The sequence below is a fragment of the Daucus carota genome, chromosome 7, assembly GCF_001625215.2.
Source record: "Daucus carota subsp. sativus chromosome 7, DH1 v3.0, whole genome shotgun sequence".
Taxonomy (NCBI): Eukaryota; Viridiplantae; Streptophyta; class Magnoliopsida; order Apiales; family Apiaceae; genus Daucus; species Daucus carota.
In genome coordinates this window covers 37,514,017-37,530,320 of record NC_030387.2, presented here as the reverse complement: position 1 = coordinate 37,530,320, position 16,304 = coordinate 37,514,017, and the positions used below count along the sequence as shown (strand labels likewise).

General features: G+C 33.9%; 2 protein-coding genes across 4 annotated transcripts; both read right to left on the bottom strand.

The window, feature by feature from the left end:
• Positions 1-3,608: 3,608 nt before the first annotated feature.
• Positions 3,609-6,864, bottom strand: LOC108193364 (uncharacterized). The gene is made up of 4 exons (XM_017359982.2): positions 6,300-6,864; positions 4,985-5,599; positions 4,696-4,871; positions 3,609-4,413 (listed from the first exon to the last, which is right to left on the bottom strand). The coding sequence occupies exons 1-4, from the start codon at positions 6,311-6,313 to the stop codon at positions 3,815-3,817; spliced, it is 1,404 nt and encodes a 467-aa protein (XP_017215471.1). The 5' UTR covers positions 6,314-6,864; the 3' UTR covers positions 3,609-3,814.
• An 849-nt stretch (positions 6,865-7,713) lies between these two features.
• Positions 7,714-15,450, bottom strand: LOC108193673 (DNA topoisomerase 1). Of its 3 annotated transcripts, none has more exons than XM_017360431.2 (16): positions 15,214-15,450; positions 13,643-14,499; positions 13,305-13,499; positions 12,759-12,839; positions 11,980-12,039; positions 11,727-11,821; positions 11,442-11,598; positions 11,182-11,307; positions 10,829-10,909; positions 10,457-10,547; positions 10,231-10,364; positions 9,528-9,596; positions 9,328-9,417; positions 8,544-8,647; positions 8,212-8,380; positions 7,714-7,933 (listed from the first exon to the last, which is right to left on the bottom strand). In XM_017360431.2, exons 2-16 carry the CDS (start codon positions 14,489-14,491, stop codon positions 7,865-7,867), a joined length of 2,370 nt encoding a protein of 789 aa, XP_017215920.1. In that variant the 5' UTR covers positions 14,492-14,499; positions 15,214-15,450; the 3' UTR covers positions 7,714-7,864. The 3 variants fall into 3 exon arrangements, with proteins under 3 accessions (XP_017215920.1, XP_017215919.1, XP_063938333.1); XM_017360430.2 differs by having other exon boundaries at positions 13,643-14,496; XM_064082263.1 differs by lacking the exons at positions 12,759-12,839; positions 13,305-13,499; positions 13,643-14,499; positions 15,214-15,450 and adding exons at positions 12,178-12,241; positions 12,342-12,392.
• Between the last annotated feature and the right edge of the window lie 854 nt (positions 15,451-16,304).

Genomic DNA, 16,304 nt, shown 5'->3' with positions numbered 1-16,304 from the left:
AGAGTTTCTGTCTTTCCTTGAAAAACTTTTGCCTTTGTTGAACTTTTTGTAGGCCAACTTCTTGAAGCTTTTCACCATCAATGCTGCTAACTGCATCATCTCATCATCACTTTCTTCAGAGTCTGAGGAAACATCAGAGTTTGAATCATCAGAGTTTGATGAATCAATGTCAGACTTTGTGACATGAGCTTTTCCTTTGCTCTTAGCAGCTTCCTCTTGAACTTTCAGAGCAACAGACTTTGATTTTCCTCCATGACGTTTGCTCCTCTGCTCCATCTCAAGTTCATGAGTCTTTAGTCTTCCATAAACATCATCAAGAGACATTTCTCCAAGATCAAGATTGTCTCTTATTGTGGTGACTTTCAAATCCCATTTTTCAGGAAGAGCCAGAAGGAATTTGAGGTTTGAGTCTTCAAGATCATATTCCTTGTTCACCAGAGATAAGTCATTCAGCAGTTTGACAAATCTGTCATACAGATCTGTCAAGGACTCACCAGATTTTGAGTCAAAGTGCTCATACTCCTGTGTAAGGATTGTTTTTCTGTTTTTCTTAATGGCCTGAGTTCCTTGACATCTGGTTTCCAGAGCATCCCAGATTTGTTTAGCAGTTTTGCACCCAATCACCCTATTAGACATTGCATTATCAAGGGCACTGTGCAGAAGGTGTTTCACCTTAGAGTCTTTACTAATTGACAAGATGTCCTCAGGGGTATAATCTTTCTTTTCTTTTGGGACCATCTTCTGAGGTTCATCTGCAAGCCCAACAGAGAGCTTGGTGGGCATATGTGGTCCATCATAGATCCTGTCAAGGTATTCTGGATCAACAGAGTCTAAGAATATGATCATTCTTTCTTTCCAGACTGGATATTCAGATGCCTTAAGGATTGGAACTCTAAAGGATGAAGCTTGTGATTTTTCAGACATGATTGTGATTAAGATCTCACTGTAGTAATCTTAACAGAGCTGGCTCTGATACCACTTGTTAGGTCCTATTAATTCACTATATAAAATGATATAGTGATCACAATCTGTAACACAGTATGACAATATAAGAGATTGAAAGCAATAAACTCTTATATTCACAAAGCTTTAATAGTTAGAAAAACTCTCTCAGTGATTTATATTGTATCACTAAGAGCTGCTAGGGTTCTTAACAATATACTCGATAACTCAACTCCTATAGAGTAACCCTAATCTGTGTTTATATAGACACAGTTACAAAATCAATCTCTGATTTGATATCCTATAAATCAGCTAATAAATCTATCAATCAAAGATTGCTCCAGTTTTCTGTTTAGTTTCCATAGTCAGCAAATCACTCCTCAGCTTCTATCCTTCCTTGAAGTATATCCGCTTCTGAGCTCCTTTCACGTGTAAACTCTGACGAGTCTTGACTATGTAAACTCTGATCAGACTTTAACAAACTCTGTCAGACTTTACTAAACTCTGATCAGCTTCCAGTTTAAACTCTGATGATTCCTGTTCTAAAACAAACTTTAAGAACATTAGTAATCATCAATTATATCTAACATATTAATTAGACGATAATTTCATGTTTCACGTTGGAGGCTTGGAGCTAATAAGATGTCGTTATTTATATTTCTTTCGATTAATTGGTTTTAAAATAATATAGAGAAACTGGTAATTTAGAGATTCAAAAATATATAAATGAATTATTGAAAATTATCTCAATATTTGGTTATTCAATATTCGGTTATCACAATTTAGTATATATGTCGATGTTCAGTTTATATTTTTATTAAAATTAAATGTATTTTAAGATTTTCTTAAAAATTTAGTGATAGTATTTTATCTTCCTTTTTTATTAAAATACAGTGATATTGTGGGTGTTTGGCCCCCCTTATAAGTTGGACTTCTCGACTTATAAGTTAGAAGCACTTATTTCGTACCGTTTGTGTAAGAAGTCAAGAAGCACTTAAAAAAAGTTAGGAATGCTAGTTTTTGTTTCAGAGCTTCTACTTATTTCTCAAACACTTTAATCACTTATAAGTTTTATCTTGCTTCTAACTTCTACTCCACTTATTTATTTTAAGTAATAAGCACTTATTTTAAGCTCACCCAAACGGCCCCATTCTTTAATATTTAAAAAAGTCTCGAGACGGGATATAGATGCAGATTAAATATCAGAGCACTAGCATCTTCTATTATATGTATTGTTTAGTTGCTACTACCACCGCTCATATTTATATGTTTTGGGTAAAACCGTAAATGTAACAAAAAGGAAAGATCGAGTGAAAAATACCACGTTTACATTTAAAAAGTGGTGTTAAGAGATTTATATTTATCGGTTAATCCACAAACAATTTGAGTGGCATGTGCGATGTGCCACTCCAATTGCCAAACTGGCATCAATTAAAAAGGGCATGTCTAAATCGGATTTTAGAAGCATATTAATTTGTCACGTTTTTTTGATGTTTGTCGTTGTAGTGAACTTCTTGTGTGTTTTGCCATTGAAGAGAGGGGAATCACCAGAACCTACTGCATTGCTTTTTTTTTTTTTTTTTTTTTTAACTTTTTTCAAAAAAGAGAGTCCAATAATTGTTGTTTTTCCCTTTTTCACAGACATTGCTTTCGTCTCAGAGCTGCAGTGAGCGGTTTCATTTTTCCTGCTTTATTTGGGCTGGGAAATTATAATAATATCTTTTGTATATATTTTGTTTAAATACTCCGTGTTTTATAATACTTCTCCATTTTGGATTTTACACAGTATTTTGAATTACATTGACCGAGTCTTTTTACAAATTTTCTACTGAAAAAAAGTTAAAAATAATTTTTTTTTATGAGGACAATTTTGAAAAAATAATTTATAAAAATATCAGCCAATATTATATACTTATATATAATAAGCGTAAGGGAGATAATTTGGTCGCATGGTCCTATGATTCAAAAGCTTATCATCCGTTGGATCGTATATTGAACAAATAAGCACCGTTAGATTAAGACAAAATTAAATTATGTTCCATAAGGAAACTGATATCTACTTGCATGTTTATAATTCTTTTTCTAAATCCAAAACAAATTCTGTCTTTCATGTCTTTTTGTTTTTTTTTAATCCAAAATAAATGTTTCCTACCAATTTTAATTGTAGAATCGTATAAATCGCACCGTCACAAAATTATTTTTATCTAATATATTTTAAAATTAATATGCCCGATTTATGTGAGGAACGAATACTGAAACGTTTTCTTAATCCAAAACAAATTTTACTATCTTATTGCATGTTTATGATTCATCTTCTTAGTTCAAAATAAATTGTATTTATCAATTTTAATCTCGAACCATAAAAATTTTTAGAAAAATATTTGAATCACAGTATAATAATTCTAATATAAAATATATTTACAAATATAATCTAATAGGAGTTGGCGTCACATATTCTACTTAAAAAATTTTAAAATTTGATAGAAAGAATTTAATAGTTTGGCATGATACATATAATTTTAATTTATTATTTATAAATTTAATTTTTCACACCATTTAAAATATATTTTAAAATTTATAAATAATTAAAAAGCTCCCGTGCCTTGCACGGGCTATAAGCTAGTACTTTATCATACATGCGCAAAAATCAAAGTGACCGGCTACTGTGAAAGGGAAGTAGTAATGGAATAATAATGTAGTAGTCCCCTATGAATAGTGAACCACAACAGTGGTTCATTAAATCCAAACTATGAGTATAGTTAAAATACAAACTATGTCAAAGAATTATACTCTAGTTCTCAAGGATTTTACCTTCCATGTAAAACGTTACGTTTCTGCTGAATAATATCTGGGCACCAAGAAAAAACGCTATCTATATCAACTCGGTCTCTTTCAAACTAGCCATTCTAACGTTCAGGCGATCTCTTCTAAAGAACCAGTGAGCAGGTGTGTAAAACAAGCAACACAAGCCGAATGGAACTGCCATCATTGTGAAAAGCCCTTTGGACAACGCAAGGGCCTCGGGCAATGACCCGTTTGTTGGATCAACAGATTTTGGATTGTAACCATATAGTTTTTCTGAAAGAATTCCGACCATTGGAGCAGCAAAAGCAGAGAATGATCCTTCACAAGCTCTATCGAATGCGTAAATCATTGTCCGATTCTTAGCAGGGACAACCTCAGCAAACATGGGGGCATTTGCAGCCGTGTTACACCAGCTTATGCTGAGGCCCATGAGGAAAAGTGTGATGGCAAATGTATAGTAACTGCTCACTGATTGTGGAATTACTCTAAGAAGGAACCATGTGAATGGTATGCCCATAAACGCACTGAACTGTGCGCATAATATGCGACCTGAATTAGGGTAAACACGTGATATTCTGTCACCAAGCGCTCCACCCAAAAAGGATCCCATGGCAACTCCAGCAGCAAAAAGACTAAGGAGGGATGCTGTACTGTTATGATCAAAGCCTGCAGATTATGTCAATATATTAAGCATCCGGTATACAAGTTAGCAACAGATACAGAACTTCGATAGTGGACTCATGTACATTTTTGACATCCAGTAAACAAGTTAGCAACAGATACAGAACTTCGAATAGTGGACTCATGTACATTTCCCTCACCTTCACAACTATGAATGTGTATTGTATTTATGAAGAAAATAGGCATAACTGTATAACATATTAGGACATGGAATTAAAATTCATTATTACACATAAAATGATTATACAGGTATGCATAAATGCTCACCTATTAGTTGAAACCACAAAGTGAAGAAAACCATGGACGTCCAAGGCAGTGAACCAACTAAACCCTGCAAGACAATGATCCGAAATGTTTTCACTTTTACGACTGCTTTCATTGCCTTCAGGGCCTCCATCCAAACTGATGCCACACTGATATTATCTTTGTATACTAATGCTTCCCTAAAACATGAAGTAGATAAGTTACCAAGAACTTAAGAATTGTTAATAGATAATTATGGCCACATTGATATTATGTAAACTATTTATATCATTCTAAGAAAACTAAACCTCACCTATCAGAACTAGCATCAGTTGTAGGGTCTGTTCTTCTTGGATCAACAACGAACAGAAGAACAAAGTATCCTATCAGGGCACTCAAAGTTGCCATCAGAATGAAGGCACAACGCCATCCAGGCATACCCCAGAATTCATGTCCAGCCATTACAGTGGCAAGAACTCCACCTCCTATGCCACCCATGTGGCCAATAAGATGCAAAAACCCAAATCCAGCTCCTCTTGCAGCATCTTTGTAGCTATCAGCGATGAAAGACTGAAGCGCAGGTATCACAATTGCTAGTCCAAATCCATTTACTGCTCTCCAGAATGCAACTTGCCGAAAATGACGACTTGCACCAACTGCAGCTGTTGCAAATGCCCAAAAAAAGGTCCCAGTTGCAAGAACAGTGCTGCGATCATAGTTTATAACTAATACACCAGCTAGTGGTGATGAAATTCCCCGCACAAAGTTTCTTGTGAATGAGAGATAACCAAGATCAGCTGGCCCAGCACCAAAAGCTTCACTAACTTCTTTGTAAACAGATGGAAGAAGATTCTCATCAGCACGCTCCATTACAGCAACCAGGTTGATAATAATTAATGAGAGAGAAACCCCAAAAAATGTTCTTGCTCTGAATAAGTAAACATTTAACCAAATTAAGAAACAAACAACAAGAGCAATAGCAGACCTCTTTTAAATGCCAACTACACAATTAGGGGAACCATAGACACAGATTTACAAAGACAAATCTATTCGAGGAAAATCATAAACCATCATAACATTTTCATTTGCAAATACAATCTGTGTGGAAGTATAGGATTACTAATACCAATTTCAGCAAATATCAAATACTAATAATTCTTCACATTGGATAACCACAAAAATATTAGCAAACTACAGTAGTGACAGATAAGCATTCCTATTTATACATGGCAAGATATTGAATTTAAACATCATCACGAACCCCTAACCGACTGCCCAACTCATTTTCTTAATACAATTCCAAAGTCCTAATAATCAAAAAACTCATTATTTCTTCCACATAGCCCCATCTTGATTCCATTTACTCACATAAACAGTCTGCATCTGTGCTAATCTTCCATAATACTCCATATTCCTAAAACAATTTAGTTCCTTCCTATTCAAGCCTCTAGATTCCTCTAAAATAAACACTCATAATATTAATCAAAAAAATCAGCACATTGCAACCAAAAATCAAATGTACATAACTCCCAATCAAGCAAACTAAAAACCCTAAGAAACATGAATAAATACATACAAAACATAATTCAATACAGAAAAAAAAAACCCATGAAATAAAAGAAACTCACTTCATAATAGCCATTGATGATGAGAAAGAGAAGCCTGAATCTGGGCTCGATCTAACACCGCCGGCAAACAAGCATCAACTCAACTATTTTGAATCTTGAAGCAACATATATTTGAAATATTATATATTACTTGAAATAAAGTTGATTATACAATATAATACAAGTAATTAGGTACAAGCAATAATAATATAAACAAAACAAACCAAACCAAACTGATTATAATTTCGAAAGGAGATCGAACGTTGTTTTCAAACTAGCCTATATTATACATACAGATACATACAGATATGTAATATTTAAATACGCGCCATGAACACGACCGGGTTATTAAGGTATTGTGTTCATGAATCTGGGGTTCGATCTGGAGATTACTATGTTTGTAGTAGTGTAATAATATACAAAAATGTGTGTACGTACATGAATACGCGTATAAGATGTGAGATTAAATCTGGATTGTTGACTTTATGTTAAGGAAGAGTCCGCCTAGGCCTCTGGAAGTAAGCTTAAAAACATGATACGTGTGTTTTGTACTTGGCTTTATTCTTCGCTAAATCTAATCTATTACAATTACAATAATGACGTTTTGGTGGGTCATTTGTACTTTTCTGATATTGTTGCAACTTGCTCATACGTAAAAATTGGGAATAACAACTTATTAGGATTGGGGTCAAATGACTATAATATTTGGAGCATTTTAACTCTAAATTATAAAATTGTGGAACTTTTTTCAGGACCTGATTGTCCGATATCATTTCATAAAAATAAGTATTTATTTTGAGAAAAATATAATTATATTAAACATATTTATATTAAATATTATATTGATATTTAATAATATTTATTTGCACAAATAAGTCAGCTATTTTCAAAATATAGTACATATTTGTATATTTTTTCAAAAATAAGTAACTTTTTCAAAAAAAAAATAAGATATATATATCACCCTTGCTTACATGTTCATTTGTTTGCAAATTTGAGCTAGCTTATCTTATATTTTATAAATAAAACACTTACTTACAGAAATAAAAGTGTATAAAGTACAACTTGATAATAAATGATTTACTTCTGCAAATAAAAAACGTTAAAACACCTCTTAAGTTATATTATTTTTTCTAAAATTTAAACGTGACAGTTTTTCTCAAAATAAATCTTTATTTTCATAAATATAGACCAGCAAAACATGTCCAATACCATTTAAATTCATTTGATAGCATATTAGCATTGCAATTTAAGAATTAGATTTTCCTTCTCGCCTCACCTACTGGCTACAGCTACAAAAATAGATTAATCTCACCTTACTCAAAGATAAAAGTTTTTATAAGCATGTTGGACATGCTTATAAGTTATAACGATGCAGAGCTTACGTGATAACTTAACTAACTTAACGAAGACTATACAAACAACAAAATTGATATGATAAGGAATTCTAATTAAGTTAAAAGCATATCATACAATTCATTCCCATGGTTTCTTGCCATTCTTTTGTTAATTTGAAAGGAAATCGAGACAAGCCCTGATTGAAAAAAAAAACTATGATTTGGTTATAAATCATAGTTAACTGAGTGTCAGAATCTGAAATTAGGATCTACATCCATAGCCCAAGCAAATTTTGCCAGAAGAGACTTGTTGAATATCTGCAGTAACATTACAGGTAAAGATACCTTAAACAAACTTCACATTGACAAGGTAAACTCAATAACATGGCCACCTACGAGTGTTCATCAAACAGCCTGCACCACTACTCACAGTTTCAAACCTCTGTCGTGCGGTTTTGTTTATATTGTTTCCAAAATGAGTGGTGCAGTGGTTTGATAATTCTACTTAGGTGCAGTAAACCATGCAAGTTGGGTACTTGAGTAAAATAGCAAAAGCCATATTACAATATAATTGTATTTCAAAAAAGCTTACCGACCTTCTCAATAGGAACGTCATGCCGCTTGCACCAAGCGACTGTAATCCTAGGATCAAGGTAATTAATCTTTGATGTGCCAAGTGCCACAGTTTTCAGATCCTCCTTGGTCTCCTTGTCTCGCTCCATTTTCTCAATTTTTGTATTAGTTTGAGCAATTTTCCTTTGTAACCTGCATATTGGATCACTATTAGCAAATAGCAACACAAGGATATCTAGAGATCCCCCATTGAAGGTTAGTGCATCAATTCTGAGATGAAGAAAAAGACAAGTATTACTCATGTAGAGACTATTGAGAAAGCAACATGTATTCAAAAAGTAAGTAGTGCTTTTACGCTTCAGGATTCAAGTTTCTCTTCGGCTTCCCATCAGAGTTCTTCAGCGGGGGCTTTCCTTTATTCACCCTAGTCAAATCTTCTTGTAGTTCTTTCAGGAGACCCTACAAACAGGAAAGCAGGGTGCAAATAACAAGACAGAAATTAATTTATTATTTTGGGGGTAAATTCCTTCCTCCATATCATTCTTACAAATCTAAACTAAAGCTAAATCTGATAATTTGAGGACAAGTGTCTCACATCTACTTCAACAAACTTTCTTCAAAAACCTTATTACATATATTTGCATTCTCATTTTGTTTCACTCTTCCCACTAACATTATTCTTTTCACCTTTGATTTGTTTATAATTTTGAGGTTCATCCATTTCTACTCCATTCCAGCCAACCAAACGGAGTGTTATAGTTTTACTTTCACATTGAACCCCTCTATAAAACCAAAAAAGAGTAGAACATAGATGAACAGAACTAAGACTTGTAACCCTTGAAATAATTCTCTTTATCATCTCAACTTTTTTCCATACTTTTTTCTATATTAAATGCACAAAAAGCCAAGCAACTAACCTCTTTTATCTAATTTAAATTCTAGTTCTGGCTATAGGTCTTTTTGTCCAGCTTGATGATGTTTATTTCATAACCAATTGAAACTATAACTGTACCCCAAAACTGTATGTGCGTGAACTTGTAATATCGTCATAATCATATATAATATACCCGATTCTTTGATAGTACTATCCAAATAGAGCACAGAATTCATGATGGGGTAAAACATACAAAGAACAGTACCTTTAGTTCTTCTATCTTCTCATTCAATCTCACCATTTGTGCACTGTGGGACTTTGAAACAGTACGCTGATGATTGCATATGATTGCTACCTGCAGCGTGAAACATCAAACTTGAAGTGATTGTTTGATTTTAAAATTTTTATTGTGACTAGTTCACGGAAACTTAGAACAACCAAATTTATTTAAATATAATTATTTACCTCTTTATTTGCATGTTGATAAACTACAACCTTCTCCGCAACGTCTCCCCCCTTAGTTTCCCTACTAAGCTGTAATGAACCAAAAAACAAAAAAGAACAAAAAGGATTATGCTAGGGTCTTAATGTATTCATGGGAGAATGAATAAGTTCGACTAAGCCGATCCAATACAAATCATATAGTAATTCTAGTGGTGTTACACCTAGTGAGAAAGATAGCAACCATTTTAGATACCTAAGGATGTAGACATAGATGTCAACTGAAGAATTCAGGCATTATGGTTAGAATTGAGAAGGGCGAATGAAGTTTTATGCAATCAAAACATTCTGCGATAATTGAAAGGGAAATTGTATAGAACTGCGTTTAGGCCAACACTACTTTAATGGGACGGATTGTTGGGCTCCTAATGAAAGTCATATCTACAAATGAGTGTTGCAGAAATGTGCATGCTTCGCTGGACGCGTGGTAGAAAAGATAGACGGTGAATAAAAAGTTTAAGGCCGCAGATAGGGTAGCTTCATAGAGGAAGAACTTGAAAGAGAATTCTTTTTGGTGTTTTGGTCGATGCAGCATAGATCAATAAGCGTAGGGTCTGATTAGGCATTCTGGATAAGATGCATAGACATTACCGCAGGTATAGTGCATACACATTGTGAAAGAAAGCCACAAACTTATAGCAGAAGTAGGTACAAGCTTGCATCTAACCATCTCATCCAATGTTATGGATGCATTATATGTACGAAACACTTTTGCTGTAAGACCAGGCATCAACTCCTTTAAGTGGGCATTCAATTTACTAGTATCGAGCTGGTCAAAAAGATCATCGCCCCCTTCTTTCCCTGAAAATATTTATAAATAGAATATTCAGCTTCCACACATTAGGATATTTGACAGATTCTGCAATACTGAACAAAAAGGGAAATTAACTGACCACTTCGGAACTGCTCAATAGCACTGAAAACTCGAGGTTCAACCTCTACCTCATTCTGGTATCGTATTGAATCTTTTCCGAGGAAATCAAACTGAAGACAAGAGATGTGTTATTAAAAATGATAGTTACATTTCTTTAAAAAAATATGATTGTTACATATTATTAAAATTTTACACCTATAACCAATATACTGACTTCGCTGTCAAAGCATATGATGTTCAATCATAATCTGCAATACGATAAATAAATGAATCTTGATTTCTCCTTGTTCACTTTTAATCTCTTTGACATGCGAATTTGGTTTTAACAAGGCGTTATCATAAGAATAGTTTCACAAGTGTAACTATGCCTTCTCAAACATTAACCATATACCTTCAAAATATTGGGTCGCTTTGTTTCGACATTTTCCACTTTCAGTGTACAACAGCCAACTGTATCAGCCTCATCATCATCCTGTAAAACATAAGACAAGTTGAAGGAAAAAGTCAAATGACGAGGATATATTTATACTCTACCTAGCAGGCTAATTGCAACAAAATACCAAAAAAAGCACTTATACTTAGAATACAGCAATAGTTTGCACTTAGATAGCATTTCCCAGCCAATATTTCGATACAGTACTAGTTAGTAATACTCAATACTCAAGAGAACGACAAATGTAAATGAGAAAGAACAATGAAATAATTGGTTCATATAAAAATAAAAGATATATTATGCATCTATACCTTCTCGTTGCCTGCTCTCAAAGCTAATTTGTCAATCAAATAAGTTGCTACTGCTATTTGCCTCCTTTTGCTATCTTTACTGGCAAAATCCTTGGTGTAAGCTGCTCTGATGCCTTCTATGTAATCCTGAGATTATATTATTATGTAGGTGTGGGTGTCTAAACATAAATTCATAATCATTCTATTTTTTTCAAGCAAAAAATGTAAAGGTATCAAGTCAATGTGCCTAAAATGATACTTGTAAGAGGTTTCATGCATACCTTTAACTTTCTTGATTTTTCATACTTTTCCTTGTCACTTTGCCCTTTCAAGGAACTGCTAGCTGCTAAGAACACATATTTAAATTCCTTTGGGTTGATTGGATCATTCCAAAATGCCAACCAAGTGACGGTGTTGTCATGCCTGATCTCTTTCCATCTGACAGAAGCCAAAGTGGCAACAACACACAGATATTATGGAAGTAGACAACTTAAATAAACAATTTTAATAACTTTAAAAAAATACAATAAACGTAATAAAAGTACAAAATAAAGAACAATTGCAACCTTTCCCCAGGTATTGGGGGCTCCGGAATCGGGGCATCCTTTCCGATGTTGATAGTAATGTCATTTGGGAATATACGTTTTTTTAACTTCCCCATCTGAGACAGAAAAATGATATCAAGTTCACAGGAAACTTACATAGTAATGCAAATCTAGTCAATAAGCTAGTAAAGAGAAACCACAACATATCAAGAAAAGGCATTCTACATGTTATATGTCAGCCAATTATCAATTAGTAAAATGACAATAAAATAACCTTTGGATGCTCTCCACGACCTCTGAACAACCCTGGTGGTTCAACCCTAAAGTTTCCAACCTATTCAGTGTTCCATAAGCAGATGTTAAGATAGCTAAATTCTCATGATTATACAAAAATGAGAACATTCAAATGAATCATATATACATATATTTCACAGCAATATCTTGTTCAATATATCATGTAAGATAGACCCACATATTGGTATCAACAAAAGCTTTATGCAAGGTAAATATCGCTATACGGTGATTCTTCCATATGTCTGCAATGAGTCAACTTTCTGCATCAACTAGTTATCACAATAATTACCATTGCACATAAAAATAATTATACCAAAAATTTAAAAGTTCAAGAGAATTTACAATCATCAATTTCCCTCTACACAATACAGACAGAATGGACGATCTTAAGTTAGAATTTGTCTGCAACAACCGACTTCCCAGCATCAACTTGGCTAATCACTGGTCCACACAACATATATAGTTGTTAAATCACTTGGAAGTAACTAAACTTGAGCCACATCAACAGGGTATTACAAAACAATAATATGTTCTATCAATTTATCGCAAATTACTACTTATCTGCGGGATCACTAGGAAGAAGAAAAAGTGAAAGCGAAGAGGTCAGGAGGAGTGTTCAGAAAAGACTCGAATAACAAAATTGTGTCAATTAAATAAACTAAAAAATGCTTCTCCATTTACCAGGTCAGTTGTATATAACCTTATAACAACTGATAATGATCCAGATTTTGAAAAAGATGTACTTGAAAAGTAGTTAACCTTTTCCTTGACACCATCAACAACGGCCCACGTATACTTCTCTTCTTGTTTCATCTTTTCTTCTTTTATGGCTTTCTTCTCCTGCAAATGTTAAACAGTATAGAATATAGATATCCAAATATTTTTTCAAGAATTTTTACAATGGAAAGAGAAGATAGACCGTTGCTCAAATAGTCAAATCCACAATGAATTAAGTTTAAACATTGATACCAAACTGAAACTGATGGTTATATCACTTGAGAGTAGATACTATTCTGTTGTGAGCCAAAGGGTTTGCAGTATGTCAAAGGGGTCATTCTAGAAAGGTATGCAAATACATGTCACGTTACCAAAATATGTTTAAGGTATATCTATATGTTGTATACAATTCAGATTGCTTATTGAGCAAAGCTACCAAGAATTTGATACGTTACCAAAAAGGAGCCCTTTATAAGCAGCAACTCAAGGTAAGTTTCACAATCCATTGCCAAGTAAGAGCAGCAGTTTTTTAAAATGTGTAAGACTATTGAACAAGGGGATTGGCTCGCACTACTAAAAAGAACTTACATCTGTGCTCATTTGCTTCTTCTTCTCCTTTTCCCTTTGATGCCATTCATATATTGGGGTGAAATCACAGTCTTCCAAGTTCTGAATGATGTGCTTCTCTCCGAGTATCTTCCTCCAATCACTCATGAAGTTTTCCCGAAATTTTGGTTTGGTCATGTATTCAGTCTCTAGCATCACTGCAAACATTGTCGCAACCTGCAAAAAGTTAGCAAATTACTTGAAGGAAACTAGTAAAAGAATTGGAAATTTCCACGAAAATTATTAGGAATGCTTCGCGCAAAGAACTGTAGATATATAAGATACAAAGTGGAATAAGAAACAGAAATACAAAGGCTTACTTCTTCTTGTTCAGGCGTCAGATCAACTGGATTTCCCTTGTAAAGCATCTTCACCCCGTGGGGCTTGTAGAGAGGTGGAAAAATGACACCATTATGAACTAAGGTTGTCCATTTCTGCCCTTCACCAGAACCAGGGGGGACCTTCAATGATTTGGAAAAATCCGCTTTGTTAGACTGCTTATTTACTTTGTTCAATGAAGCAGAAACATCTGGCCTTTTCTTCTTATCAGACACTTTACTGGCTGGCGTAGTAGACTTCTTGTTTCTGTTAGAAATCGGAAGATCATCATCAGCAGCAGCTTCTTCTGCCTTCGGCTGTTTTCGTTTACGATTCGTTGGTGCAGATGGTTCTGAAAGCTTTGCCTTTTTTGAAGGAGACGGGTCAGAAATTTTTGGTTGAATTAAAGGTCTCTTATTTAATGAGGATGAAGGCTCCTCAAGTTCTGATGCCAGCGGTTTGCTTTCATCGGAATCAGATGACTCAGCATTAGATGCCCCTGCATTTAACTGGAGCTCTGAAGACAACAGCATTTCATCTTCTGGGCCTTTGATTATTCTTGGCTTTGGGGATGTGTAAGGACTGGGACAGGATAAGTTGGATCCCATCCTGATGTGGTGGGAGTTTCCATTCAATGCTCCAGATGATAGTTTAACACTAAGGGGCTTATCATCATCAGAATCCTCGGAATTGCTTCTTGACTGACCTTCTTCCTTCAATGTTTTCTCCATGACATTGGATGCATTCTGTTTAATAATGGTTATTTCTGGATTAGACTCATTTTGCTGTGGAGTCGCACTGTTCCTTCTAAAAACCAACGGCTTGTCATCTTGAGAGTCATATTCACTCATACTTTCTGCTATTACACCATCACATACATCCAACGTCGGATCATACATCCATCAACAACACCGCAAAACGCCATAATTTAATAAGTTAGGAGTTGGTATTTTAAGTAGAACAACAAAAAAATAATAGTAAATAAAATTTGTCACATGCCAAAGAAACCTATCCAGGACTTCGAAATCGTGAAAAAGCAACAGATAATATTAAAAAAAACATTGAGCAATGCAAAGTAATTTGCAAAAACCAGTCAAGGCAATAACATTTTATCGTTTCTACATCATAGATCATGAGTGGCACTTGATACACTTAAAGCCACAACAATTAATCAATGAACCCTTCCCTGCCCCCGAAATAATGTTATAGTTATACATTTCATTATTTGCACTATATGTATCACGGCATTTAACCCGAAACTCACTATTACGACACATATCAACTGATCATAGCCTTCTGCGTAGAGTAATTATGTGCGTAAAACTAAAAAAAATTCGAGAACGAGTCACAGAGTGAACACATAAAAATACATGTTCAGATTAATTTAGTTGCGCATTCAAAATCACACAATAACATACATGCTATAGTAAAATCAAAGAGCAATCATTTCCTTCAGCAAAAAAAATAAATTATTCTCAACCCTAATGATATAAACACACGTTAACATATACAAAATACACACAGCAATATACACAATTACGTACACAAATTAAAATGAGAATTGTGCATATACCTTTTGTCGAGACTATCGGCACCGCCTGAAAATAAATTAACGAATATTTTATATTAATTAGCGGTAATTTCGGTGAAAATTATTTATTTGCAGATTAACGAGAGAGAGAGAAAATTGATTAAATTTGGAGAAGAGTGACAGGTCAGCTCGCCGGCGGTGGCTACACGGTGGTCTGATTGCGGTGGTTAACGGTGGCGAAAGGTGTTTGTAATAGAAGCGGATTATCCCCACACAAAAGAAATGTGGACCCCTGATCTACATGGATTTTGTAAAGAGAACGCGTACCGTTGGATCAGAGGTTGATCTAACGGTTTATATTTATTCTTGTTTATACCGTGGGAGTACTCTTCATTTAAGTCCAGAAAGGTCTTTGACCGGGTAACTGGTACTACATCGTACATTGACGTGAGTCCACGAATGAATTGATGCGGATTGAGTTTTGTCGATTTAAATCGAATTAGTTTAAACTTTTAAATAAGTCGAAGTAATATATTAAGTTTTCAACCTAACGGAAGTAATGTTCGAGCAAGCTGTACAGAGTTTTAAATCGAGCCAAGTTTAAATATTATCAAGTTTTTCATCGAATAATTTTATGTAATCAAGCCTCATTCCTAAAATTAAATTTATAATTTTATAAATTATATTCACATCAGTTTTATATTATCAATTATAATTATATACTTACATTTACATTATTCTGACAAATATTTTATATTTATTTATCATTCAAACAGCTCATTTTACAAGTTAAATTTAGATTAGTATCGACTATGATAATAATCGATATATACACTATGACTTATCACATCTTCGATATCAAGATTTTATCATTTTAATGATAATGATTTGATATTTTTGTTTCTTAAAATATTAATTCTTTTCATAATATTTTAAAATATATACATATTTCTAGTTTGAACTAAACATGAATCAATTATGAACTAAATGATTCAAACATGCAAAAAAATTCAGCTCAAGATCGTTTTCGAATTTACCAGATTCATGTTCAATATTAAATTTGTTTTAATTAACGAACAAAACAAACCATCATATGGCAGGAGACTGGAGCAAACAGAAATCCCTCGGCTACG